This window comes from Daphnia pulicaria, chromosome 4, assembly GCF_021234035.1.
Source record: "Daphnia pulicaria isolate SC F1-1A chromosome 4, SC_F0-13Bv2, whole genome shotgun sequence".
NCBI lineage: Eukaryota > Metazoa > Arthropoda > Branchiopoda > Diplostraca > Daphniidae > Daphnia > Daphnia pulicaria.
In genome coordinates, this window is record NC_060916.1 from 14,539,416 (window position 1) to 14,562,368 (window position 22,953).

Below are 22,953 nucleotides of genomic sequence, written 5' to 3' on the forward strand. Positions count from 1 at the left end.
GTAAAATGAAATTTAAAAATAATGGAAACAAAAAATATTTTTATTTGTTATTATCGGTAGCTAGATGGCACTATAGTTTTGTAAACATCGTCTGCACCATGGTCTGCACTCTGCAGTATTTTCGTCAAGGCGGCATGGTTTGGCTGTTAAGTTTATTTCTCTTTTCGTTGTTAAAGGTTTAGTGGGTTTAGTTCAATTTGTTTTCCGTGTTACCACTAGTTGTAAACGCATTCTTGTGTGAAATTGCCATGCTAGCTTTTAAACATCTGGTAGCTCGAACAGCCCAATTCTTAGTCAGATCAAATCGATGTCGCAGAAATACCCGGCTATTTAGACCTTTGCAGCACGTTCTAAATTTCAGTTTGGCTAGCGGTTTTGTCGTTACTTTCAACGATGATGAGAATCAGGAAGATGAAGTGAAAACTAAAGTCAATGTAGCTGAACCTCAAGAATACAGCAACACGTTTAAACTTCAACAAGCTGCAAACAGTGCTGTAGACTCCTCAATATTGGTTTTGTCTAGTTCGTTTCACACATTCCAATTCACCCATCAGATATATGTGTCATTACTGGGATCTGCTATAAAAGCCCTCTTAACTAGTATTGAGGTTGGCCCTGTCATGGTCGAAAGGCTGGGAATTGAGGAACACATTTCTCAGTTACAGTCAGAAATTTTCAACCAAAAACAGCAAATAAGTGATAGCCTTTATGTTTACAATGAATCCACGAAATTGCTCAATCAAGCGGCTAATATATCTTTCCTGGTGGGCAATGAAGTTTCATCTGGTTTAGCGTCCACTCATCTTCACAATGTTCAACAAGAGGTATTACATATAACTGTCCTAGCTGATTTTTTGTTTTAATGATTAAATGTCCCATAACTTATCAGGTTGACAAGATGAAAAATGAAGCAACACAACTAGAGACAGAATATTTGGAATTGCAGATGCAGTATATAGTCAAGTCCCAGTCAACATGAAGAGGTGAGTAGAAGATTCTTCTTTTATTTTAACAAATACAAACAACACTTTCACGAGACAACTTTGATTCCAGAAAGGATATATCCGCCGGATCCACTCATGTTCACTTCGGGATGTGTTCGAAGCGGTAAAACTTGGTGAGTCCTGAACCAGGTTTCGGTTAGTTGCAGATTGACGGCCAGGTTGCACTCGCGGAATTGTATGTACGTTTCACTCAGTGGCTTAACGAATGAAATACAATTTGTTAGTTCTTCATTATTTTAAATCTCAAAAGTTTTGTCTTACCTCGGAGTATGGACTGAAAATCACAAAATTGCCAGATGGGGCCAAAAGTTTCACCAGTTCCTTGGCGATGGTGGTCGGTCGACGACAGACAATTACCATCCCGTCGAGTGACCCGAATTCCAGTGGTGGCGCAGCATCTTCGTCTAATTTTATCATTTTAGCCGGTACCTCGTCTCCATCCGCATTCTCTTCTTTCGCAAGCGTTTCTTTCAATTTGTAGAGACTGCAGTTCTTCAGGGGTTTCAACTGCTCCGGAGTAAAGTTCATCGCTTGGATCACTCGCCTATTTACAACATAGTTGATTACTCGGCTGAAATATTTAGAAAATTCAAACAGATTTGCAGTTTACTTTTGCGGTGTTCCTTTTAGGAACAGGTTCCAGACAGTGCCGTGCCCTTGAATCCTATCCAGAATAGCAGCTGTGACTAATCCTTGACACCCTCCATCAAAAACACCAAACTTGCCGTTGCTCTTGATGTTGGCTAAGGACATAATCATCGCAAGGGTGTCGGGACGTAAATTCCTAAAAATTATTAAATAAAATTATTATTCAATTCTTCACTGGAAAAGAAAGGCTTACAATATTTGCATGGGGTCTTGGGAATGGAAGTGTTTAGCCAAGTGTCTGATATTAGGTTTCAGAATGTCAACCCATTCAGAATATTTTTCCTCTTTTTTGTTGAGGTACTTTTCCTGTGAGAATTCAGTCTTGATTTGGAAAGTTTTGCTGTTTTCAACTAGTTGAGTGACTATTTCACTTCCAGTCAACCCTTGACCTCTTAATTCTTCAATATCTTCTTTCTTCAGTTGTTGAGATGTGCCATCATCCCAAATCTCTTTATTGTTCTCTCCAGAGTTGAGGTCTTTCATTTTATCTTTCATCTCCACAATCTCATCTGATGGTTCAAGTGTAAACACACTGTTTTTGCCATCTTTTTCACGTACAAGCTTGAAAGTCCCATGAGGTTTTCCCACCACAGATGAGATATCGACTTTATCTCTCCCAATCTTAACAGTCCTTTATCGAGAAAAATATTGTTCATTAGGTTAAGCTTGTTACAAATGTAATTTAAAGGTGACGTACCATTTTTTGCCCTGTTTCTTAGGCAGCTGGTGTAGACTCACTTGGCTTTTTCTTTGAACTATAACAAATTCATCATTTTGGACTAAATCCATTATTCAAAAGTTCAGCAACGTTTTCAGATGTAAAGACAGTTGACAGTTTCGTCACAATACCACTCAATGAGAACAGAAGTCAACTATTGATTGAAAATAGATGTTGAGGTAGTGAACACGGTTTGAATGAAGCTTTTTATCAGATTTTAATCAAACTCAAAGGACAACGACTAAATCAGTAGTTACAAAACGCATGTGCGATCGGCGCCATGTGATTTTTTAATTTTATTTGGAATGAGCAGACGACACATTTTTGACATCACAGCGGTGTCACTTGTATTTTTGAATCGAAAATCAAATTTTTTAATTAAAAGTTTTCAAACATAATAAAGATTAAAAATCAATTAAAATTGAATAAAATATTCTTTTCATTTTCAAGTATGTATGTGTTATTAGAAACTTTCCTGAAAAATAAAAAGTTCGACGTTGCCTTCAAATGTCAACTGTGTCAAAATAGACAGAAAATATTGAACCTGTTTGTTTTCTCAAATGTCACAATCTCATTTTGTCTCTTAGATTATTACTAAGCTCTTCAGTAATGCATGTTCTCTCTTGGGTGTCCATCAAATCAATTTGAAAGCATTTCAAACAATTATCAATGCTCCAATTATAGATCTTCAGTAAATCTGACATTCTTTGCAATCAGTCATTATGGCTGTTAGCTGGGATAAATTGAGTTCCATGGTAGACTCTGTTAATACTCGGTCTCCCAATGCTTTGGAGCAGCTATTGGAAGAAGTCAATTTTCAAAGGAGAAAGGAACGGAGAAAATATGTTAGAGAAGGTAAATGCACATATTTATTTTCCAGTGAAAACTTCAAAAGTTCCAACTAATTTTCTATTATTTAGACTCAGACTTTGTGCTCCTTCATGGAACACCATACTGGACTGATTTGTTTGTTCGGCACTTCCTGTTTGAATCAGATCAAAGTATTGATGCTGATGATCTCTTATTCTTTGTAAGAAAAAAGCTAATCAAAGGATCAACACGATTTCTAATGAAATTTGAGGTCAAATCACATATTAATTTTCATATTTTAAAGTAGTCATCTGTTGAATAAAATGTTCATCAATTTTAGACTGAAGTTGAAGTTTTCCGTCGAGATAGCAAAAAGCTACCCATTGGAGATCCCGACGTGGCGTGGGAGGAGACTTTATATTTGAACTTGATCATCCATCAATTTGATTACATGTTAACCTTGGCAGTTTGCACAAGAACAAGCCCTAAAGATCTTCAGGTTTTGAAGCGTCATTGTCAAGTATGACCCAGATAATTTGCATTTAAAAAAAATGTCCGATTACACTATTGATTATTTTTTACAGAGGGTGTATGCCTCACCTAGTCGTAGAAGAATGGACGTTAAAGGTGATTTAGAAGAAATAACATATCCCAATATTTGTTTTATGGTGGACAATTTTGACGAGGTACTTTTTAAGGTGCAACAAAGTTCATTCAGTTTATTAATACACTTTAAATTAAGGTTTATGAAGATATGCTCGTAAGAGATGGCGAGATGGTTTGCGTCGAACTTGTTGCCACCAACAGACGTGGAGTCCCTCAGGGAGTCCTTTTCTTGGGCTCTATTCGTTACGAAGCCTTAAAGAAAGTCTATGATTCTAGAGTGAGTCAAAATTTAGTTTTAATTTTGCGGTATACTATTTTATTTACAAAAATTTTTCTGTTGAAATTAAAGGCTAGTTTAGGTACAAGAGTCGCCCAAAAGTTTTCGATGGGTTTATGGAATGGAGCAAGTACACATCGCATGGAGTTTGTTCGCATGAAAGGTCCCCAAGGAAAAGGCCACTCTGAAATGGCCGTAACAAAGCCTAAAAGTTTGTTTCAGATGATCACACAGCCTATTATTTTTATATCTTATTAATGTCGATCTTGTTGGTTCGCAGGTTCTGGGTTAGACACCCCATGCTCAGAACCAGGCTTTAGCGCCACAGAGCTTTGGGATGCGGAGTGGGATTCTGAGCCGGAAGACTTGTGCTCCAACACCCGACAGGTTGATAGAAACTTTTTCTAATAGCCATCCATCAAAATATCAATAATTGTTTGTTTCTTTAGAGACGTTTGAGCGAGCCAAGTGGAGGTATGCCAATCAGCAACCGTTGTCAACGACCCAACACTAGTCATCAAATGAACGGGACTACTAACATGTCCCGCTCAGAAAATGAAGGTCTTGATAAGTGCAACAATACTTGGAATGAGATTGAAGCCGGTGATGTTCGAGACGGTAAGTGCATCTACACTTAAATCACGATTCTACACTTAAATCACTGTTCAGTTTTCTTTTTATTCGGTATACTTTGATGTTTTTTTTTTTTTTAACCCTGCGTATGTATTAACTAAATTTTAAAAACATTTCTGTTAGGTTGTATTTTTGCTCGTTAAATATTTTATGTCGCATGCCAGTCGCTTTCTTTTTTGTGTTGATTGTTATTGGCATCGTTTTTGGCTGTATTATATCTACTAGGCATGCTGGCTGAGGAGCCGGAGTCAACGGACGTGCCCGGCCGCAAGACGGGTGCGACGTTCAAGCAGCTGGTGGATGGAAACCGAGTTCACTTTCGTGACGGTCAGTCGGCTCGGTCCAGTGAACCTGCTGGCCCTCGCACCGGTGTGCCATTATTATTTTTCATAAGCTTATTTTGTCTTGCTTTCCCTTTGATGGTTTCATATATTATTACTGTTGCAGCATTTTTGTGAAGAGAGTTCTTGTGTTTAATTTTTCTTTTATTCCAATGATTTCTTTTTAGAATTGGACGATGGAGTGTGTAATCCACTTTGGACTATGAAAGGATTCACCCAAACCTTCCATTACTTGAAAGAGTCACGACGTGCTCAGTCGGTGCCTCTTAACGCGCTTCTTACTTACGTCACTGTCCCTTGGTATTCGATTATTGCCGGTAAGGGAGTAATTAATTAATAATGTCTTCAAATAGAATTATTTTTCTATCATTTATACTCATTTTGTTTCAATAGATATTTTGGACCATCACGACGCGCCTACTCTTACTTTCTAGCATACTCAACCACTTTCTTTCGGCATTTTTGCTATTGTCAAGGATCTCTTCTATTTTCTAGTTATTTCTAAGTCATTACTGTTTGTTTGTTTTGATATCAACAAAGGAAATGGCCCGTCTTCGGTCGAAGATGCGGCCCGATGTTTCACAATCATATTCTAGATGTTTGCTTATTTTTCTTCAAGATAATATTTTTTTTTCTGTTAAATTCATGGTACACATGAAATACAATTGTTTGGTGAAGCAAAATTAAAAAAATTTAAATTATAAATTTTTAAAATTAGGATTGCTTTAATTTGCAATTTGGCAAACTTGTTTTGTAGTCCCCTTAAGTTTGTCTGCTATTGGAAAAAATCACTTTGATCGAAGTTTGCGATTTGCAATTTTGCATGTCCTGACTCCTGAAAGGGTTATTTTTTACGAATTTTTTAATCACGTTTTCAACAATAGAGACTTGAGATTTGCAGCATTGATGTGTGAGTAAATTCTTGACCATCTGCACAGTTGATTGGCGGCGTGGTGTAGTTTGGGCTTCGCCAACAACGAGGTATAGTATTGATGGAAATTTTGTTCACTTTCATTGAATGCTATCAAATGTAGCTGAATTTTGGTCAATTATGGGACAGTTTTATTACATTAACTAAGGAATTTGTTTTGTCAAAAGCCACTGAAAAGTGACAACACTTCGAGCAACAAAAAGTGTTAAAGTGCATGTGACGGCAAATCCTAAAGCAGATCATGTTTGAATGTGAGCTGTGATAACAAGTGAGACATGTGTCTGTGTAAAATATACTATTTCTGATAATATATTTCTCTATCTAGAATCTAGATGACAACCAGCATAAAGCCTTTTTATGTTCTATGTGAAGCTGCTTGCATATGCACCGTTTTTGCATATGCACCGTCATTGGTTGTGTTTATGTATGTAGTTGACCTTGTGTGCTAACGTTCGTTCGTCGTGCTGCATAGTCATACATTCAACGTATTTTACTTTACATACGTTTCTCAAACGTGACCATTATTTCTCTCATTCAGGCCTCACCTTGATGACAACAAGTACTGCCACGTGGATATTCTTCAGCACTAGATCGCCTACTGAGCTTATCGACTGATTATCGCCAGCCAGCATTAGCCAATTGTAAGTTCAGAACTATATATATTTTGTTGTTGTAATAGTTATTATGTTATATCCTCCTCGAGAACGACAATGTTGAGAAATAAGGTTGTTTAATGGAAAACACAATTAACTTAGTTTTCTTTAAGAGTTGGCGAAGTTGTTTGTTTTTCAGAAACACTGGCAAAATGTTAAATGATTAGTTCAACGAACTTTCCGAATACTAAACTGATTGCAGAGAATCGAGCCATGTAAAAGTTGATAAGCGTTAGAGCGAACTAATATGTTTTTATCGAATGGACAGGTCGTCTTGTTTACCTATAATTCATCCACACAACCTTTTTGTTTCGTGTATTAGAAAAAGGCATTGTTAAAGCTAAGATATTGAATCAAAATAGGAACTTTTTGTTTAGTATGGTGCAGACAAAGTTGTAAATAGAACCCAATCCCACAGGATATTATAAAATGATTAAATTAGTTATGTTGTTGTTTAATAAGTGCCATTACCATCTACGATTCTAAATGTAACTATCCGCTGATTTTTTATAACCCTCTAGAGTTATAGCCATGAAGTTGATTTCAACTATTTCGATCGCACAAATTTGGCTGGTACATTCAAGCAGACGATTGTTTTGTCGTCGTCATCATAAAGTTCCCACTGAATGTTCACGTTTTCAGCCTGTCAAGTAAAACAAAATGTAGAAAAAAATTAGCGTCCATCGCCTAAAAATGAATCATTTTTCAACGTACCACTGGGTATTTATCCGAGATAGAAGTAGTTTTGGAGTAGGTGTAAACCTCTTTGGCATTCAATTTGCAACCGACGGCCAATCCGGACTGTTTATTAGTAATGCTGGGACAAGCCAAACTCTCTTTCGATTCCAGATCTGGCAACGAGATATCTCCTATGGTAACAGCAGCTCCGGTAGTGATGTCGCTTTTGATGTTGGTTGCTTGAAACAAATTAGGAATGAGGAATGCGTTTCATTAGCTAACTACGAATCGATGTTTACCTGGAATAAAGTCGAACTCGACAGTTACTTGTGATCCTCGAGTCAATTGACATGGAAGCGTATGGCAGTCGGATACGCGCACCTCCAACACGATGGCGGTCATGTTATTCCCTACCAAGAATAGTTTAAAATTGCGTCTCAATATTTATCAGAATTCAAACTTAAATTGTTCGACATTTTTATATGGCCGTATTTAAAGTTCGGTCTCCATCAGAGAAAAATTCAGAACAGTCCGACGTAAAATCAAGATAGGGCGAAATTAAAAGTTTGTAAATGTTCTTACCGAAACAAGGATGAACTGATACACGATACAGAGTCTTGTCTGCATGGGCGTAAAAGGCTAGAACGATGACTAGTACAGTGATGGATCTCATTTGAAGAGCCATTGCTGCTGTTGGAGCTTTGCAATGCTCCCGGACGCTCAGTCGAACAGGTCTGATCGTCCTGTGAACATACTGTGCTATTTTATAGAGCCCAAAACTTGTTGAATTCGCGTCAATATCCATTCAATTTGGTTCTCGATGACTAAGACGTCCATGGGCGGATTTAGTTCACATGTGTTCAACAACGTTTCACAAGTGTTTCTACCTTTTAGAGCCAATAGGAAAGAACCACGAATACCATTTCTCCATTTTCAAAGTATTCGTAGTTTCGAGTTGAAATTGGGGCAACTTTGAGTTGCAGTAATTCACTTATTCGTATATTCCAATTCAAAGTGCTTCAAAGTAAAACCAAGTAACAACTTTGCATTGCCCTGATGGGGGAGGAGACTATTTCAAAAATAGACCAGTAACCGGAATAAGGTTTATCTTTCATCAGCAAGTCTAACCCGTACGTCGCAATGACACATTTTTTTTTTTCACTCGTGTTGTTGTTGTTGTTGTGTATACGTGCGCCACGCGTCGAAAGGATCGCGCATGAACGATTTCACCAGATGCACTAATCGGGAATAATCGGAACGCAACTGTCCTGCACTTGTCGATGAGCGAGTTGGATAAAAACAAATTTTGGAATAGCTGAACTGAAATGTTTAGTCGTTGAAGCGGAAACTAAAGCGGTAGAGTTTAAACTTTAACTGTAGTAAAGTGAAATTAGTTGGAACTTGATTTAATACCTTCTGCTTTCTTGTGTGTATTATGTTATCATATCTAGAAAAATATTTACCTTTCTCCTTTGAATTTCCTTTCAGATTAAGCGAAAATGCTGAAATTGGAAATGAATTCTTCAAATGAGGCGGTTCGAGAATTGTTCGCCTATATGCTAGATCCAAACAGGGGATGGTTTGAAGGAATTTGTCAAACCTTACCACACGCTCTTGATCGTCAATTGGATCGATACTTGCTCAACAACGGACTAGACAGCGATTCCACAGGTGTTGTGTGTGTCGCAATTGCTCTCCAGCTAATAGAAAATATCGACAAATTCAATTCATGTGTTTGGATCCGGTCTGACTCACCTGCTCAGCTACAATTTAACCTCCCAGCTAGAGCCGGAACTCTCGCGACTGACACTACTGTTGAATTTAACGCTGAAGCCATCGAAGCTATTCCGGAAGATTGCGCAGAGCAGAAACACTTCTATTCCATGGTGCTGCAAGCTTACCCTCATGCCTGGAAGTGGATTGTGCAGTTGTCGGCTTGTTATCAAGTCAACTACAACCGTTTGGATATTAGTGCTGTGATAAATTACTTCAAACAGCTTCCGGAAATCCAGCCGATTGTTTCTTCGTATGACGACACAGCAGTCAGTGGTGGATCTGTTCATCCTTACATCAAATGTTCTGCCACTTGCATGAAATTGCTGCACAAGCTCGTGGATGACGAACAAATTCGCACTGAATTTCTGAGTGACTCTCTCTTTGTGAAGCGTTATGCGACATTCTCGGCCACCGCCGGAATCTGCCGCCAAATGATCGATGGGCTCGGACCTGAGGCTAGTTTGAAAATGATCGGCGCGGAAATGATCAAAGTTGTTGATGACTCTTTGACGAATTATTGGGATCCAAAGTTAAATGAAAAAATTCCAGACAAACTCAGAGCCATGGCGGCTGTTTATGCTCAAGTTCATGAAATCAACTATGGAAATTGGATACAAGGGAAGAAAGCGTTGGCAAAATTTCCATATAGTTTTTTGGTTAATTCATGGAGAGCTGATTTCCAGAGGTTGAAGCAACTCAATCAACAGAAAATATCTATGGTTTGAAGATTAAACTCCTCCTGTTCTCTTTATCGTCATATCAATCAAGATTATGTGTTACAATTACGTGTTTTTTTCAATGTCACACAAGACATTTCCTTCTCAAAATAATAAACAAGGTCTTATTTGCACTTTGTCTGTGAATAATATTTTAAATTCTGTAGTCGAAGGGGTGTGTCGTATATTTGTATTTATCTCTTAAATTTTTGTTCTTTAAAAAATGTCTAGTTTTCTCAACCGTTCAAGCTTCTAGTGACATATGTTGTGGGACCTTTGTTAGACCGAAGAGGTAAGAATTAAAATTTTCTTTACTTTGTTTTGGTTATTTGTTTTTCTTTTATTTGCCATCTAAAATTTATCCGATGAAATCGTTAATTTTACCTTTTAACTCCTTTAGGCATGCAATAAAATACCCCAGAGCCAGCATAGTAACTTGATTGATGTCAGGAGAAACGCGGGATCGAGCTTTTCCAGTTGGCGGGAGCGCGTCGTAATTTGGAAAGTAGTTGGAACTGCTGAACATATGAAACTGATTGTAATTTCCATCCGGCTGGTAATTGGAGACGACGACGCCTGCCAGCGAAAGGGCAAACAAACCACTTCATCAAAAAGTAAGTCACCAACTTTTTCTTAACTGACCAATTAAAACGCTCATAACACGGTAGTCGATTATCTACTACGATTATCGATTACAAATCTGTGCTTTATCTACTATAAGCCTTGGGGTTGCGGAATTGCGGTTGTAAATAATGTGTCTAAGTAAAGCCAATTTAATCTTGGAATATATTTCCAGTTTCAGCAATTGAAAGCAGACCATTTATAGGGACGCAAATACTTCCTCCTCTAGAAGTCCACCAGTAAAATGAGTGTGACCCCTACCATTTAGATAGACACCGGTGGAGAGTTGATTAATTTCAAACCAAATTTGGTCGCCTTTTTTCAACCTTAGCGTTGATGGCAGAGAAAAGGTTTTCCATGAGCCTTTTAGGTCGAACGCATTAGCGTGACAATATGTGATGTCCTTGCCATTTAACTTCAGCGCAATGTAGAGGACTAGTCTATAAGAAGATTCCGGAAACCACGCCAATCCGTTCAGGTTGAAAAAGTAAGTCCCTGTCGTCGTTGCCGTGAATTTCCCCGTTGATGTATTCATAGCTCCACCCACATTTACCAGTTCTTCGTCGAATATAATTGTTGTATTTGCTTGACGGAAAACATCGTTCTTGTTTCTCCTGACAAAGAAGTAAATCGGTGCAGATTTGATATCAGCAAATCCAATTCGCGTTTCAAAACCTATATTAATTGAATCGTAAAAGTCATTCCAATGCTCCTACTTTTAAGCAAATCAAAATATTGAATCAAAGGATGAACTTACTGGGATCAAAGTTAAATTGTGAAAAGTCGCAGTAGACTGTTTCGACATACTTAGCTCCCATGACCGAATAAACTCCATTGAATTGGTGTCCTAGACTTTCAAGATCCAAGCAGGAAGTGGGCATTTTTGTTGCTAGTCCTTGTCTCATAGTAGCGTTACTTTGGGTTGATTGACTGTTGATTGAAGGAGTATTTCTAATTCCTTGCTTTACAATCTGTAGTTCGTTAATAACCGGTTAAACAGTGATTGATTTGATCTGTTAGTGAAAGCGATGACTTACCTGTTTCTGGTCTTTTAGTCTCAAAAGTTCTTCTAACTGAGCATCTTTAGCTTCTAGTTGAACAATTTTTTCCTTTAATTGAATGTTTTGGACATCCACAATTTGCTTTAGATAAACCTTGCAATTTAAATAAGTTTAAATCAGGTTCAAACATTAAAATGAACAAAAACTAAATTTAATTAAATGAAAAATTTTTGATTTATTACATAGCTTTCCTTCAGTTGCTGTAATTCTTCTTCTAACGTGGATTTAGCTGCGCAGCTCGACCAGGTAAAAGACAAAATTAGTATATAGAATAACGCTGTCGATAGTGGAGCCATTTTGCGATGGCCCCAAGTCGGAAGGTTCCGTTTTCCCAACTGATTTAGCGACAAGGATTCGCTATGGGTTTAAAAGGCTCTTTGACTAAATCATTCCATTTTTCGTAAACATATTGACTTGGTTGCGTTTTACACAGTTGCAGCTGGTGTATCTCCTTGAAAGGAACAAACTCCATACGAGACTGGTGCGGTCTGAGAGGATTCGAAACTTCTGTTACGAATAATCATGTGGTAAATATTTTTCTTTTGTGGTTTTATTTCAAGGTATTTCGCAGCAGTGCACCGACAGCTGTTGATTGAATTTCCTACTGAGCTGTTGACTCATGGCCCTCTTTTTGTCAAAGGTATGTCATTATTAGTATACACAGTCGTCGTTCAGTGAAAACGTTCTTTGTAAAAATTTGCGGTAGAAATAACTAGTTTCCGCGTTTGAGTATTTTGCAGCTGTGTAAAGCTTGATTTGCTTTAAAGATGTATTCAGTCCTTACACAAAACAATACGCAATTTTAAGTTCTAATGTTCTAATTATTAAGTAATGCTATGACAAAATTGTTTTGCGACACAGAATTTTAGGCTGTTTGAGGACATGGCTGTTACATTTCTTTCCCTCCTTTTTGTAATGGCAAAACTCGCGTGATACCGGAGTGCAGTTGCATGTGTAAGCAACTATGAGGTACAGATATAAAAGATTAATTTTTTGTTTTAATCGATCCAGTATCTGACTTCATTTATTCAGATGTGTTTTTACAGAAGATGAAATAACAAAAGTTGAATTGAATTCATTTGATTTTCCTTCTAGATGTCTGGTTTGTAAAGACTTGGCAGTTGTCCGATGCCGTTGTAAAAACCGAGCAAATACTTGATGCTGAAAATTAAAAATAAATTAATACAGTATGTGAAATTAACATGTTGCCAATAAAACACACCTATTTGGAATTCATCAAATCCAATGAGAGTGAGATTAAGCCATGATTGAACAGAGTTTTCTGTTGCTTCTGGTCGCAATTTCAAAATCACGCCGAGTAACTCTTTTGCCTGTCTTGCAGAAAAAAATCCTTTCCATTTCAAGATGTGAACCTTTTCAGATTTATAACTGGGCTCTGGGCATGTCATTGAAGAAGTGTAATCTTCTTGGTCAGGACTTAGATAAATAAAATAAAAAAGAATGTAATATCTCAGTTTACTCTAAAAGAATATTATCTAGTTACCATGTGATGTTCAATGCAGCAGCTCCAACCCATTCAACGACATCTGAAATGTCTGTTTCAGTGCATAGCAGTGGAACCTTTACTTGATTTAAAATTCTTTCTTCAAAGGATGGCAGACACTGAACTACCTGAAAGCCAAGCAAGTCGAGGTAAGCAGCAAGGGAAGATGGGCAGATGTCAGAATCTGTGGTATAAACATTATTTTTAGTCAACGCTTGATACAATTTCCACTATTAAGAAAAGCCTTACCGTGTGGATGCCAATTCATGATCCAATCAAACTGTAGACTTGTCTGATTTTGTAAACACCAACTAACTCTTTTGTAATATTTAGAATCAGGGGAAAACTTATCATCAAGAAGATTAACAGAAATGTCTACAAAAACCAAATACAATGTTAACAAACTGAAACAATTAACAGTGAATAATTAAGTTACCGTATTTAGCAGGACACTTTTTGGATGAAATTACCTCTGCTTGGCCACTTAACCCTAGCTCTTGATACACATCTTTGCAGACAGAAAGATGAAGTTTGCCTGATTCAACAACAATACTCTGATCAACTTCACCCCATGTTCCTAAAGTTCTGGCATCAAAATGTCCTTTTTTAACAAATGCAGAGAGAAAATCAGGGTCCAGCAACTTATGAACGGGGAATTTGTTAACTCTGTAAAATGTTGAGTCTAAAAAGAAGTCTTGAATTTCAGCTATTTCAGTAATTTCCCCAGACAAGATTGCAGTAATCTGTAACAAGAATACTCCTCTATTAGAATAATGTAAAAAGTTATTGAAGTTTCACTCTTACCCCATGAAAATGATTTCCTAGGTCTTGGGAAGGCACTTTATTAAGTATTTGGTCTTTCTTCCATGTGCATGTTTGTTTCAAGGATTTTGGTGGAGGGAAATTTATTACCTCTGGATTGTACATTTCAGGAAGTATTTGAAAGTTAATTCCAACGAAAAAAGAAGAAGTTTTCGATCCGGTGTGGTTTGTAATTGTTGGCTGTCCCTAAACTGCGAAAGCGAAACGCGAAACGCGAAACGCCTAAAATGCGGAAAAGCTGTGCGAAACGGACCCAAAAGTTGGGACCCTGTTTCGCATTTTAGGCCTTGGGTCCGTACTAAAATGCGAAATCGGTGGGTGCGAAACGTCAACAGAACGTCAACAGACGACGCCATTAACATACTTGCGTCACAAAAATCTACTCGTCAAGATAAAAACACCTTGCCTTCGAGTTAGTTTATCCTAGTTTCTGTTTTGTATATAATTCGTTAAATTAAAAGGATATTACAGTTTTGTGTATTTACCTATTGTATTCATGATTTTGATTTGTGATTCACGTTATTTGCCATTCAATCACCGCAATACTTCTTAAACTTGGTATGTAATTTCGTGGGTTTTTGCAATCTTTGTTGATTATCTAATGGAGGGAATGGATTGAATTTGACATAGTCAATTTATTGATTCCAAACTTAACTCATCTGATGTTTAAGATACTTTGTTTTTCTAATATTTTTCTTCGCCCAACTAATTGATGCATTTTTTTTAGATAATTAAAGTCATGGGAGATGTCCACTTCATGAAACTCGCTTTGTCGTTTTGCTGAAGTAAGCTGTCTTTCTGCAAAGAAATAAATGAGAGTAAAGAAAAAACTTTCCAATGTGAGGTGACATGATGTTTCACCTGATACATTGTAACCTACATTCTCTGAGGTATTTTTTAGTTAAAATTATCATGCTGTCTATATGTTATTCTCATACTTGTCTGTTCTCATAGGTATTACATCTACTGTTTCTGAGGTGACGGAAAAATTATGCAAGTGTTTTCTTTTCTAATCGCTTTTCTTGTTCAAAGCAATAATTTGGTTATCCCTGTCATAGAAAACCTTGGTGGAATTCTGAGAGTGGTAATAGTTCCATAGCTCATGCTGCCCAAGTAATAGTGTGGAGCAGGCGTATCTGTGCTTTACTTTTGCTACAAGCGCTAGAAGATTGGCATCACAAATCAAATCTTTGTATTTTCAATCTACAATTCAGGTATCAAAGAATCATTTTTATGTTTAAGGAAAGTTTCGGTTCTTGATTTTTCTTCTTCTGTGATGGCTAGGTGGATACAATATGTGTGCATGTGCGCATGGAAAGTGCGTCGTGTCGATGACTTTGTCAACGGGGGAAAAATGTTAAGCTTAATTTGCTCGATAATAGAATTCGTTTTAATCTTTTCTTCTTTTATTATAATTTATTTCATACCTCGGTTGAATCACTCATCAGCCCGTCCCAAGACGCATAGCTGACTTTTGACTTCAATTTTTCATAATTTAAACCGAAATAGTGTAGCGGCTGAAGAAATAAAATTTGATTGCTCCCCCCTTTCAATGTCTTAAATAAAATAATCCCACAGCGGGGTACATTAACACATTGTTACGTCGTCGACGTTCTCTATGTCATTCGATCAATCTGTTTCTCTTAGCCGGAATTTCTTTCAACAGTTGTTCGCCGAGGAAAATCGGCTGACCAAGTCGAATGGAAAAACTATCAGCCGAAAGCTGCAGCCCGGCGTCTAAAAATATATAGCTATTCGATTGAAATTTATTGAAAATGCCACCCAGCTAAAACGTGCTGAAAGCTTCTTCCGCCTCTATTCCACAAAGACATAATAATTGGAGATTTCTCATTCAAGAGCTCATCCGAAGGACCCCCGTGCTCTTGAAGAAACAAGAGTAATCGAGTCGACTAAATAAATTTAATTTGATAAGACTGTTTTCCCATGAAATACAAACATTTTATTTTCAAAACTCTAGCGAAAAGTAATATTCGTTAATATATAGTGTACACACATTCATATCCATACATACATTCACATTACTTATACTATGAGTCATGAAACATGGCGGCCTCAACGGGCCTCATCCGTCAATTTGCACTCTGGTGGGGAAAAGAAAACATTTTCGTTTCGCATTTTGAGGTTTCGCATTTTAGTATGCCCTCCGGCATTTGGTCCCGCGAAACGGTCCAAAAATTTTGGTCCGTTTCGCACAGCCTTTCCGCATTTTAGGCGTTTCGCGTTTCGCGTTTCGCTTTCGCAGTTTAGGGACAGCCGTAATTGTTTTGTTTACTATTTTAGTCAGTTCCTACTCCATCTAGCGAAAACGTTTTTAGTTATCGATAGTTTATCTCAAAGCTTATAGATGGCGTCACTATCATTACGCGGTTTATTTAAACTATCTAAGTCGACTATATTATAATAATGATATAAAATACCTAGGCAATGAATAAAGAGGGCCAAAGAAGAAGTTACGTGGAAAATTCATAATTTTCTAATGATTTTAATGAAGTCTGGAACTCTGGAAGATTTTGTACGATACAATAGATTAACCGAATATTTGTAGCATAATGAATAACGACCACTATGTAAGCATTCAGTGATCAATTTGCTGCATTACGATAATTGCATTAATCAGAATCATCTGGAAAAGGTCTACAAAAAGAAAATACTGTACCCGCTAAGCTTGCTTTTCCTTTAAACACCCTCCGAGCTCCCACAAAAATCTCTTCCTTTTTATAAGTATTTAACCCATTAATCTTATTTTCCATAGAGATTACTCAATAATTACTTACCCAGACTTTTAATAATTCAGAAATCAGAATATTCAGAATTGATTGACACCCTTGCGCGATTGCGCCATCTTTGTTGTTTATGCTCCTCCTCCCCCATCCTCCACTTGCCATACTGCCATTAGTCACCGAATCAACGGTCTTTGACGGCCTAAACCTCGTTTTGGTCTTTGGGGTTTTTTAATAACTGGATTATCTCTTACCGAATTGCTGACATTTCTAAAAGAATACTAAGTACCTTGATAACAAAGAGTTTCAGTAGGAAATTGGTGAGAAACCAAACAAAAAAATTTCTGTTGTACACATGGTCTTCATGATTCTTTTATGATTTCATTTTCTTTTTTCATTTTGTCGTCCAATCTAGTAATAGAAGAATGAATTTTCAGCTTCAGTCATTAATGCAGCAGATCAGCATCAATGACAAGACTTGTTCTGAGGAAAACGAAGGTGAAAGTCAGCATTCGGTATGTTAAACATCACCACAACTTAAGTAACCTAATGGTCTATTATACATAATATTTTGATTTGGGTCAGCAGAGCTATTTTTCTTCTCCGTTACCTACATGGAGTTCAACTCCATTACATAACCAACAAAAAGCCGAACAAGTTAGTAGTGATTCCCCAAATTCTAGTATGGAAAAAGAACAATTTACCCCAAAGAAGAGAATTTTAACTCAAGTAATCATCAATTTGTACTACACATAAAGATACATATTTAGTAATTGATGATTAATTTTTTAGTTCAAATTGGCACCAGAGGAATTTTCTCTTGAAGATGTGCAGCATATGCAGAAGCTCATCAAGGAACTCCATGCAGAGAATGTTCAAAAGACAATGTCCTGCATTAAGCTAGAACAAACTTGCCATTCTTTAAAAGGTGAACACTTTCCTGTTTAGGTTCTGATATTGAGTATAATTCCTACTTCTTTATTACCACTTTAGATGAGATTGCTTACTTAAAACAAAAAGACCACAAACAAAACTTGGAGGATTCAGAAATTTATCGTATGGAAATATCTAAGAGTCCAGCAACTGTAACAAAAGAAGAGAAGCTTGTAATGGTGAGTCGTGACTCGTGAGTCCTTATTATTTCCCTAGTAGAAATATAATCTTTTAATCTCGTTTTGTCCAGGAATTAAATGATTGCAAGCTAAGATGTGACGCAATACAGCGCGAAGAGTTCAGATTGCGTGAACTGGTTTCGGTTTATGAAGAAAGGTCTACAATAATACAGTATTTGTCTCCGTATTTCGATTTTCAAATTTTGTTTCTGTTAGGTTTGAATACTTTCTTAAAATCGTCACGAATACTACTACAATTTTTGCTGAAAACAAGAGGATCTTGGATGCCACCATGATGAAAATTCAGGTTTTGGAATCGGAGATAGCCACATGGAAAGAACGTGAGAACAATGAATCTGAAAAGAAAAAAATGCTCCATTCATTGGTCGAAGAGATGTTTTGTGCATCAAGTCCAAATTCTTTGCGTTGATGAACGTGTGTGGCAACAGTTTCCCCTTATTTTTAAGACGATTAGTTCCCCTTAGAATTTTTGTTTTTCATTTCAAGAAAAAAAAAAGTTATTATTTAATGTAGCTCGAGAAGTTATGGTTCAAATCGATACATGAAAGCAACTCAAGCTGTTCTTTTTTAGTTGAAATTGAAACTTCGAGATATTACACAGCTTAACCAAATTGATCATCTTATGGTGTTTTACTTATTTTCGCGAAATCCCGCGAGTTTCAGAGTTTTCGTTCAACTTGTAAGGAAAACATTATAGACAACTCATGGGCACTGTATAGGGTACGTTCAATGTTCATTGAATTTGTTCCATAGTTCATTGAATCATAAGTTAATTATATTTTATGCGTGAAAAAATCAGCAATTTCAGAGCAATAGATACCTGGTCGGTTCTCGGCCGTGTTGGCTTCCCTATCCCGGTTTCAGGGTAAACGTGGTCCGATTTGGAAAAATTGATGAGCGCCTCTAGTGAGTGTGTTAGGTACTACGTGAAGCCAGCCAATCAGGAAGGGTCTATGAAAAACTCATTGACCAATCACAGCTTACTTTTCTACAAGAAGTGAACAAAATAAAAAGGTAGAAGTATCCAACTGTCAAATCTCTAGGTCTTTTCTAAGTGTCCCAACATTCTTACATTTTATTGTTTGGTTGTGTAAATTGTTTATTCTTTCTAAGTGTCCAAACATTCTTACATTTTATTGTTTGGTTGTGTAAATTGTTTATTGTTCCGTTGACATAATACACTACTTCTTGTTTTGAAAATGTACACTTTTCACATTATAATTTTCATTTGGTAGTTGATCCATCGAAATGCAAAAAATCGTTTGTTTAATTTGATCAAAATACCATGTCCAATTCTTTGGTACCATTGATGAAGTTACTAGTGACTGAAATGTCACAAAATTAGACTTGAAATTAGTAGAGCTTGCTTCCATAGAAGGTGATGTAACTGTCGAATCTTCAATGACAACAGCAACATTTTCGTTCATTACATCAGGAAGTGGATCAAAAATTGCTTCTTCAGCAGCCTGGTGAGTGTCCATTGATTCTTGAATAGTAGAGGTAGCTTCCATAGAAGGTGATGCAACTGTCGTATCTTCCATGACAACAGCAAGATTTTCCTTGATTGAATCTGGAAGTGGATCAAAAATTGCTTCTTCAGCAGCCTGGGGAATGTTGATTGATTCTTTAATAGTAGAGGTAATTTCCATGGAGGGTGCTATAAGATAAAATTTAAAGCAATTGCTCTTAAAAATAAAATGTATAAACGAGAACTATTATCAATACCTGTACTGTCAAATTTTTTTCTCTTAGACGTAGTAGGTATTTTGTCTACTTTTGGTCGTTTCCTTACTGATGCATTGCTAGCATTTGTTTCCACTACAATACATATTTAAGAATTGCGTTATTTAATATTAAACAAAATAAACATATTTAAAAATACCGTTAAGGTTATTTCTCCATTTGAAACCATCAACATTTGCATTGCTTGTCGACTAGGTGTATCTAAAATGAAAATGGTTCAGTTTCTGTGCTTTACAGATTATACAGGAAATGTAATATCAATACCATTTATCAGAAAATGTTTGGGAATTGCTCCAGCATTACGATTCCTACGTTTGAAAGGATGGAACACGTTCAAAATTTAAATCCCTGATTTGAAGTCACTTTCGTCAAAATGACGGGAGCAAATACGTGAGGTGCTCGTCAAATAACTACATGGAATTAGTTCTCGCCATTTAGATAATGAAGTTTTAGGAATTGCAAACAGGGTAACCTCGTTTTCTTTTTGATTTCCTTTGAAATATGTTGATTTACAACCAGGAACAGCACACCTGCCAACCATTTTTACAGAAATTACGGTTAGGCTTCATTCACGTAATACACGATGATGGCCGCCGTATTCACATATTACACAAAAATGGCCGCCGAAAGTATTATTTGAAAGTCAACGTCTTATCACTAGATGGCGCTGTTTCATTTTTACCACTTCACAACTTCTGACAAGCTCCGCCCTAAAATGTCTGAAAATCGGGGATACGTTTACCCTAAAACCGGGATAGGGAAGCCAACACAGCGAGAACCGACCAGGTATCTATTGCTCTGGCAATTTTTAAAATTTTAAAGCAATAAAGAAATACTTGGCTTCGCTGCTTCCTGGGTTGCTGTTTAGTCTAACTGTCTATTTGTCTAAGTTTCCGATAGCGTCCAAAATGGCCGAATGAGTCAGTCGTTCAACAGTTAGTTCGTTAAATTCGTAATTAAGCTAAGACTATTTCTTGAATCTTTGTAGAATTTTGGAAAGTGATCTTTTTAGACAATTTCTTTATAGATACTACGTGCGTTTACACACTACGGTAACTTGTTTTAAAATGTTTGAATTGCACGAGTCATCCGACAAAGATGAACTAGCGGAGAAAATAGACAAGATCATATCCGACATCGAAGAAAATAATCACGAAGAAAATGTAATTAGTGATGACGACGTCACCATCGTGCTTAGCCAGACAGACGACGACAAGTCGATTTCCGAAGAAAACGCGTCTAACAAAAAAAGAAGCCCTTCAGTAATTTCTGATCAAAGTCACAAATCAAGTAACATGAGTCAATCAAGTAACAAAAGCAAAAGTAAAAGTAAAAGTAGAAGAGGTTTTAATTTAAAGAAAAAGTTGAGTAAAGAATCTGAAAATGTGTCACAAGTAAAATCGGTGGTGGATGAAAAACAAAATGGTTCTCCTGGTAAAACTAAAACACCTTCCGAAGAAGAAGTTGAAAAAGTCAAGTTGCCAAATGATTCTGGAGTTAAGGTTGTTCGACGAGGTCGCAAAGTAATCACACCGAAGATCAATTCTATTACTTCACCACCAAAACAACCTACATCAGGATCACTTTCTCTACCAGACGTATACAAATCTGTGGCCTCATCATTCTCCTCTTCAGCCATGGAAAAGCCCGGTGAAGAAACGACATTAAAGAAACGAGGTCGCCGAGCTGCTGCAACGCCACATTCATCACAGAAGAATAATGAAGAATTGGTTGGCGAGAAAGAAGAAGAAGAAGAGTTGGAAGGACCAGCAAAGTTCAAGAAGTATAAAAACATGACAGATAGAATGAGGTCAGTTTGTGTCCTTGTAGAACGGCTGAGTCCCCTGATTGTTTCTCAAGCACGAGTTGCCAATCAGAAATCGTCGAGTGAAGTAAAAGAGGCAAGCGAAAAATCGGCAGTTCCAGACGATCCTCTGGCGGAAGAAGAAATACCTGAAGAGGAGCTGATTCTTTCTATGGATGAAGTCGATGACGACGAACCAGAGGTTTTGTCTTCTCGTAAACGAGAAATGGAATCGGTGGATGAAGGGTCAGAAGAGAAAAGACCTCGTGTCGAAAAAAATGACACAGCTACACTAATCGTAATTGCTTTTCCTGTTACCTCCGTCACAGCATTGATCGAGGAAAATTCTCCGACTGACGCTGTCAACCCACAGATCACAGCAGAGGAAAAGTTGGTGACAACACCTCGCCAAGGTCGAGGACGCCGAGGTCGTCCACGCAAGTCGATTACTCCGGTACTAACCAAACAAATTGCCTCAAAAGAAGATGACGTGACTGTGGTTGCCGACCCGGAATCGAAGAAAACTATTCCGGCTAAATCCAAACCTAAACTCCATTCCGAAAGTTCCAACGAGCTGGCCGAAGATTCTGTAGAAGAAGCAGTGGGAGTAAATGAAGCTACTAAGCAAGATACCCAATCTAAAAAAGAATCTCCGATTGAGGATACTCCATCCAAATTGACATCGAAACGTGGTCGAGGCCGTCCATCAAATACTTCTCCCAGAATTGTCTTGACCAACATTTTGACTCGTCGAAATTCAAACACAAGTAGTGTCATTCCTTCAAAGAAAATTCGTCTTTCCGATGAAATATCCATCACATCTGCTGTTGAATCACGTGGTGATGTCGAAAATTCAGAAAAAGGAAACGTCACCAACAGTGTCCAGAAGAAAGACGTGAAATCAGGAGCTCGACGTGGTCGTCCAGCCAAGGCATCCATTTCACCAAAACCGACTATTGAGAAATCCCCAGTTACAGGTATGTAAAAGTAATTAAAAATTGAAAAGTTCATTTTGAAGTTGTTGTGCATTTTCCTCCACGATTGCAGTCGCAACCCGTTCGACCAGGACAACTACAACATTAACACACTTGGAAAGAAGAATTAAGTGTTGCTACGTATTGTTGGAACGCGATCCTGAGGTTGAAGCCTTGCGCATTGCAATGATCAACTCCAAAGGAAAGAGGAAAAAGGTGGCTGCTGCAGCATCTAAAGTTGAAATTCCAGATGCTGCCAGAGTAACTCGTGGAATGCAGAAATTTGCTGAACCAGATTCAAAGAAAATTTCACCTTCATTTCCTCGTCGTAAACGTCAAATTTAAGTGACGAAACGTCAATTTGTTTGTTTCCCCCCATTTTTGTTCACATTATATTCCACTCGTGTCATTTCAATTTCCTTTTCGGTTTAATTTACCACCACTTTCTTTTTTTCCCTCGTTAAAATGCAGCTTAAAATGGTTCAGTTTTTTTGTTTGTTAAATTTAATCCCATGTTCGGCATCTATCAACACGATCTATTATAGGTTAGTTGACAAGCAGTAGCGCAGTGTTATTATGACTTTGTCTTAAATTCAAAATTCAGAGACACACTTCAAGTGTTAATACAAAGTTCAAACGGGAATCAAGGGTAAGTTGCTTGTTGTTATTTCACGTTTACGCTCACCACCCAGCTAGGTAATTTAACCTTAGCGAGGTCTATTTGTTTATTTGACAAGTTTTTTCTAATGAAGACTATCT

The 22,953-nt window shown here is 37.3% G+C and overlaps 9 protein-coding genes and 2 long non-coding RNA genes across 17 annotated transcripts; 6 read left to right on the forward strand and 5 right to left on the reverse strand.

The window, feature by feature from the left end:
• Positions 1–96: 96 nt before the first annotated feature.
• On the forward strand, positions 97–1,238 carry LOC124337531. The gene is made up of 3 exons (XM_046791556.1): positions 97–824; positions 890–983; positions 1,054–1,238. The coding sequence occupies exons 1-2, from the start codon at positions 249–251 to the stop codon at positions 977–979; spliced, it is 666 nt and encodes a 221-aa protein (XP_046647512.1). The 5' UTR covers positions 97–248; the 3' UTR covers positions 980–983; positions 1,054–1,238.
• On the reverse strand, positions 985–2,669 carry LOC124337527 (tRNA (adenine(58)-N(1))-methyltransferase non-catalytic subunit TRM6-like). Its single transcript, XM_046791550.1, has 5 exons — positions 2,350–2,669; positions 1,846–2,283; positions 1,615–1,788; positions 1,266–1,548; positions 985–1,201 (listed from the first exon to the last, which is right to left on the reverse strand). Exons 1-5 carry the CDS (start codon positions 2,439–2,441, stop codon positions 1,031–1,033), a joined length of 1,158 nt encoding a protein of 385 aa, XP_046647506.1. The 5' UTR covers positions 2,442–2,669; the 3' UTR covers positions 985–1,030.
• A 123-nt stretch (positions 2,670–2,792) lies between these two features.
• LOC124337525 (uncharacterized protein KIAA0930-like) lies at positions 2,793–5,735 on the forward strand. 2 transcript variants are annotated; one of them, XM_046791548.1, is made up of 11 exons: positions 2,801–3,225; positions 3,291–3,451; positions 3,521–3,700; positions 3,765–3,866; positions 3,923–4,063; positions 4,136–4,274; positions 4,344–4,450; positions 4,513–4,681; positions 4,922–5,065; positions 5,205–5,354; positions 5,431–5,734. In XM_046791548.1, the coding sequence occupies exons 1-11, from the start codon at positions 3,093–3,095 to the stop codon at positions 5,469–5,471; spliced, it is 1,467 nt and encodes a 488-aa protein (XP_046647504.1). In that variant the 5' UTR covers positions 2,801–3,092; the 3' UTR covers positions 5,472–5,734. The 2 variants fall into 2 exon arrangements, with proteins under 2 accessions (XP_046647505.1, XP_046647504.1); XM_046791549.1 differs by lacking the exon at positions 4,922–5,065 and having other exon boundaries at positions 2,793–3,225; positions 5,431–5,735.
• A 66-nt stretch (positions 5,736–5,801) lies between these two features.
• LOC124337530 lies at positions 5,802–10,292 on the forward strand. Of its 2 annotated transcripts, none has more exons than XM_046791554.1 (4): positions 5,802–6,018; positions 6,507–6,609; positions 8,788–10,083; positions 10,192–10,292. In XM_046791554.1, the coding sequence occupies exon 3, from the start codon at positions 8,799–8,801 to the stop codon at positions 9,798–9,800; it is 1,002 nt and encodes a 333-aa protein (XP_046647510.1). In that variant the 5' UTR covers positions 5,802–6,018; positions 6,507–6,609; positions 8,788–8,798; the 3' UTR covers positions 9,801–10,083; positions 10,192–10,292. The 2 variants fall into 2 exon arrangements, with proteins under 2 accessions (XP_046647510.1, XP_046647511.1); XM_046791555.1 differs by having other exon boundaries at positions 5,825–5,880.
• On the reverse strand, positions 6,922–8,057 carry LOC124337532 (NPC intracellular cholesterol transporter 2-like). The gene is made up of 4 exons (XM_046791557.1): positions 7,882–8,057; positions 7,599–7,709; positions 7,336–7,538; positions 6,922–7,264 (listed from the first exon to the last, which is right to left on the reverse strand). The coding sequence occupies exons 1-4, from the start codon at positions 7,982–7,984 to the stop codon at positions 7,169–7,171; spliced, it is 513 nt and encodes a 170-aa protein (XP_046647513.1). The 5' UTR covers positions 7,985–8,057; the 3' UTR covers positions 6,922–7,168.
• On the reverse strand, positions 10,135–11,829 carry LOC124337528. Its single transcript, XM_046791551.1, has 5 exons — positions 11,656–11,829; positions 11,450–11,566; positions 11,170–11,383; positions 10,674–11,087; positions 10,135–10,367 (listed from the first exon to the last, which is right to left on the reverse strand). The coding sequence occupies exons 1-5, from the start codon at positions 11,767–11,769 to the stop codon at positions 10,150–10,152; spliced, it is 1,077 nt and encodes a 358-aa protein (XP_046647507.1). The 5' UTR covers positions 11,770–11,829; the 3' UTR covers positions 10,135–10,149.
• A 650-nt stretch (positions 11,830–12,479) lies between these two features.
• LOC124337529 (ribonuclease P protein subunit p40-like) lies at positions 12,480–13,971 on the reverse strand. Its single transcript, XM_046791552.1, has 6 exons — positions 13,782–13,971; positions 13,414–13,720; positions 13,227–13,352; positions 12,978–13,161; positions 12,696–12,910; positions 12,480–12,634 (listed from the first exon to the last, which is right to left on the reverse strand). The coding sequence occupies exons 1-6, from the start codon at positions 13,902–13,904 to the stop codon at positions 12,549–12,551; spliced, it is 1,041 nt and encodes a 346-aa protein (XP_046647508.1). The 5' UTR covers positions 13,905–13,971; the 3' UTR covers positions 12,480–12,548.
• LOC124337533 lies at positions 13,968–15,349 on the forward strand. 4 transcript variants are annotated; one of them, XR_006917410.1, is made up of 5 exons: positions 13,968–14,357; positions 14,527–14,689; positions 14,754–14,776; positions 14,832–15,013; positions 15,084–15,349. It is a non-coding gene; the product is annotated as an uncharacterized LOC124337533 (long non-coding RNA). The 4 variants fall into 4 exon arrangements; XR_006917407.1 differs by having other exon boundaries at positions 14,858–15,013; XR_006917408.1 differs by lacking the exon at positions 14,754–14,776.
• Positions 15,350–16,685: 1,336 nt separating this feature from the next.
• On the forward strand, positions 16,686–18,286 carry LOC124338118 (beta-taxilin-like). 2 transcript variants are annotated; one of them, XM_046792189.1, is made up of 7 exons: positions 16,686–16,860; positions 16,956–17,055; positions 17,126–17,269; positions 17,333–17,468; positions 17,534–17,652; positions 17,724–17,809; positions 17,869–18,286. In XM_046792189.1, exons 2-7 carry the CDS (start codon positions 16,966–16,968, stop codon positions 18,080–18,082), a joined length of 789 nt encoding a protein of 262 aa, XP_046648145.1. In that variant the 5' UTR covers positions 16,686–16,860; positions 16,956–16,965; the 3' UTR covers positions 18,083–18,286. The 2 variants fall into 2 exon arrangements, with proteins under 2 accessions (XP_046648145.1, XP_046648146.1); XM_046792190.1 differs by having other exon boundaries at positions 16,687–16,860; positions 17,129–17,269.
• Positions 18,287–18,812: 526 nt separating this feature from the next.
• Positions 18,813–19,521, reverse strand: LOC124338482. The gene is made up of 2 exons (XR_006917852.1): positions 19,399–19,521; positions 18,813–19,330 (listed from the first exon to the last, which is right to left on the reverse strand). It is a non-coding gene; the product is annotated as an uncharacterized LOC124338482 (long non-coding RNA).
• Positions 19,522–20,291: 770 nt separating this feature from the next.
• Positions 20,292–22,837, forward strand: LOC124335763 (bromodomain-containing protein DDB_G0270170-like). Its single transcript, XM_046789204.1, has 2 exons — positions 20,292–22,197; positions 22,268–22,837. Exons 1-2 carry the CDS (start codon positions 20,484–20,486, stop codon positions 22,537–22,539), a joined length of 1,986 nt encoding a protein of 661 aa, XP_046645160.1. The 5' UTR covers positions 20,292–20,483; the 3' UTR covers positions 22,540–22,837.
• The last annotated feature ends 116 nt before the right edge of the window (positions 22,838–22,953 follow it).

What these genes read in the sequence shown, in the direction of transcription:
- LOC124337531 (XM_046791556.1), top strand. Translation starts at nt 249, where the DNA reads ATGCTAGCTTTTAAACATCTGGTAGCTCGAACAGCCCAATTCTTAGTC. An exon ending in TTCACAATGTTCAACAAGAG is followed by an intron (nt 825 to 889) that starts GTATTACATATA and finishes ATAACTTATCAG; the next exon opens with GTTGACAAGATGAAAAATGA.
- LOC124337527 (XM_046791550.1), bottom strand. Translation starts at nt 2,441, where the DNA reads ATGGATTTAGTCCAAAATGATGAATTTGTTATAGTTCAAAGAAAAAGC. An exon ending in AAGAAACAGGGCAAAAAATG is followed by an intron (nt 2,284 to 2,349) that starts GTACGTCACCTT and finishes TTCTCGATAAAG; the next exon opens with GACTGTTAAGATTGGGAGAG. An exon ending in TTTTCAGTCCATACTCCGAG is followed by an intron (nt 1,202 to 1,265) that starts GTAAGACAAAAC and finishes TCATTCGTTAAG; the next exon opens with CCACTGAGTGAAACGTACAT.
- LOC124337525 (XM_046791548.1), top strand. Translation starts at nt 3,093, where the DNA reads ATGGCTGTTAGCTGGGATAAATTGAGTTCCATGGTAGACTCTGTTAAT. An exon ending in AGAAAGTCTATGATTCTAGA is followed by an intron (nt 4,064 to 4,135) that starts GTGAGTCAAAAT and finishes TTGAAATTAAAG; the next exon opens with GCTAGTTTAGGTACAAGAGT. An exon ending in AGCCGGTGATGTTCGAGACG is followed by an intron (nt 4,682 to 4,921) that starts GTAAGTGCATCT and finishes TATATCTACTAG; the next exon opens with GCATGCTGGCTGAGGAGCCG.
- LOC124337532 (XM_046791557.1), bottom strand. Translation starts at nt 7,984, where the DNA reads ATGGCTCTTCAAATGAGATCCATCACTGTACTAGTCATCGTTCTAGCC. An exon ending in CGAGTTCGACTTTATTCCAG is followed by an intron (nt 7,539 to 7,598) that starts GTAAACATCGAT and finishes ATTTGTTTCAAG; the next exon opens with CAACCAACATCAAAAGCGAC. An exon ending in TCTCGGATAAATACCCAGTG is followed by an intron (nt 7,265 to 7,335) that starts GTACGTTGAAAA and finishes TTTACTTGACAG; the next exon opens with GCTGAAAACGTGAACATTCA.
- LOC124337530 (XM_046791554.1), top strand. Translation starts at nt 8,799, where the DNA reads ATGCTGAAATTGGAAATGAATTCTTCAAATGAGGCGGTTCGAGAATTG.
- LOC124337528 (XM_046791551.1), bottom strand. Translation starts at nt 11,769, where the DNA reads ATGGCTCCACTATCGACAGCGTTATTCTATATACTAATTTTGTCTTTT. An exon ending in GACTAAAAGACCAGAAACAG is followed by an intron (nt 11,384 to 11,449) that starts GTAAGTCATCGC and finishes AACGAACTACAG; the next exon opens with ATTGTAAAGCAAGGAATTAG. An exon ending in CACCGGTGTCTATCTAAATG is followed by an intron (nt 10,368 to 10,673) that starts GTAGGGGTCACA and finishes TTTCGCTGGCAG; the next exon opens with GCGTCGTCGTCTCCAATTAC.
- LOC124337529 (XM_046791552.1), bottom strand. Translation starts at nt 13,904, where the DNA reads ATGTACAATCCAGAGGTAATAAATTTCCCTCCACCAAAATCCTTGAAA. An exon ending in GCTGCATTGAACATCACATG is followed by an intron (nt 12,911 to 12,977) that starts GTAACTAGATAA and finishes TATTTATCTAAG; the next exon opens with TCCTGACCAAGAAGATTACA. An exon ending in ATTTGATGAATTCCAAATAG is followed by an intron (nt 12,635 to 12,695) that starts GTGTGTTTTATT and finishes TTTAATTTTCAG; the next exon opens with CATCAAGTATTTGCTCGGTT.
- LOC124338118 (XM_046792189.1), top strand. Translation starts at nt 16,966, where the DNA reads ATGAATTTTCAGCTTCAGTCATTAATGCAGCAGATCAGCATCAATGAC. An exon ending in AAGGTGAAAGTCAGCATTCG is followed by an intron (nt 17,056 to 17,125) that starts GTATGTTAAACA and finishes GATTTGGGTCAG; the next exon opens with CAGAGCTATTTTTCTTCTCC. An exon ending in GTTTCGGTTTATGAAGAAAG is followed by an intron (nt 17,810 to 17,868) that starts GTCTACAATAAT and finishes TGTTTCTGTTAG; the next exon opens with GTTTGAATACTTTCTTAAAA.
- LOC124335763 (XM_046789204.1), top strand. Translation starts at nt 20,484, where the DNA reads ATGTTTGAATTGCACGAGTCATCCGACAAAGATGAACTAGCGGAGAAA. An exon ending in TGAGAAATCCCCAGTTACAG is followed by an intron (nt 22,198 to 22,267) that starts GTATGTAAAAGT and finishes CCACGATTGCAG; the next exon opens with TCGCAACCCGTTCGACCAGG.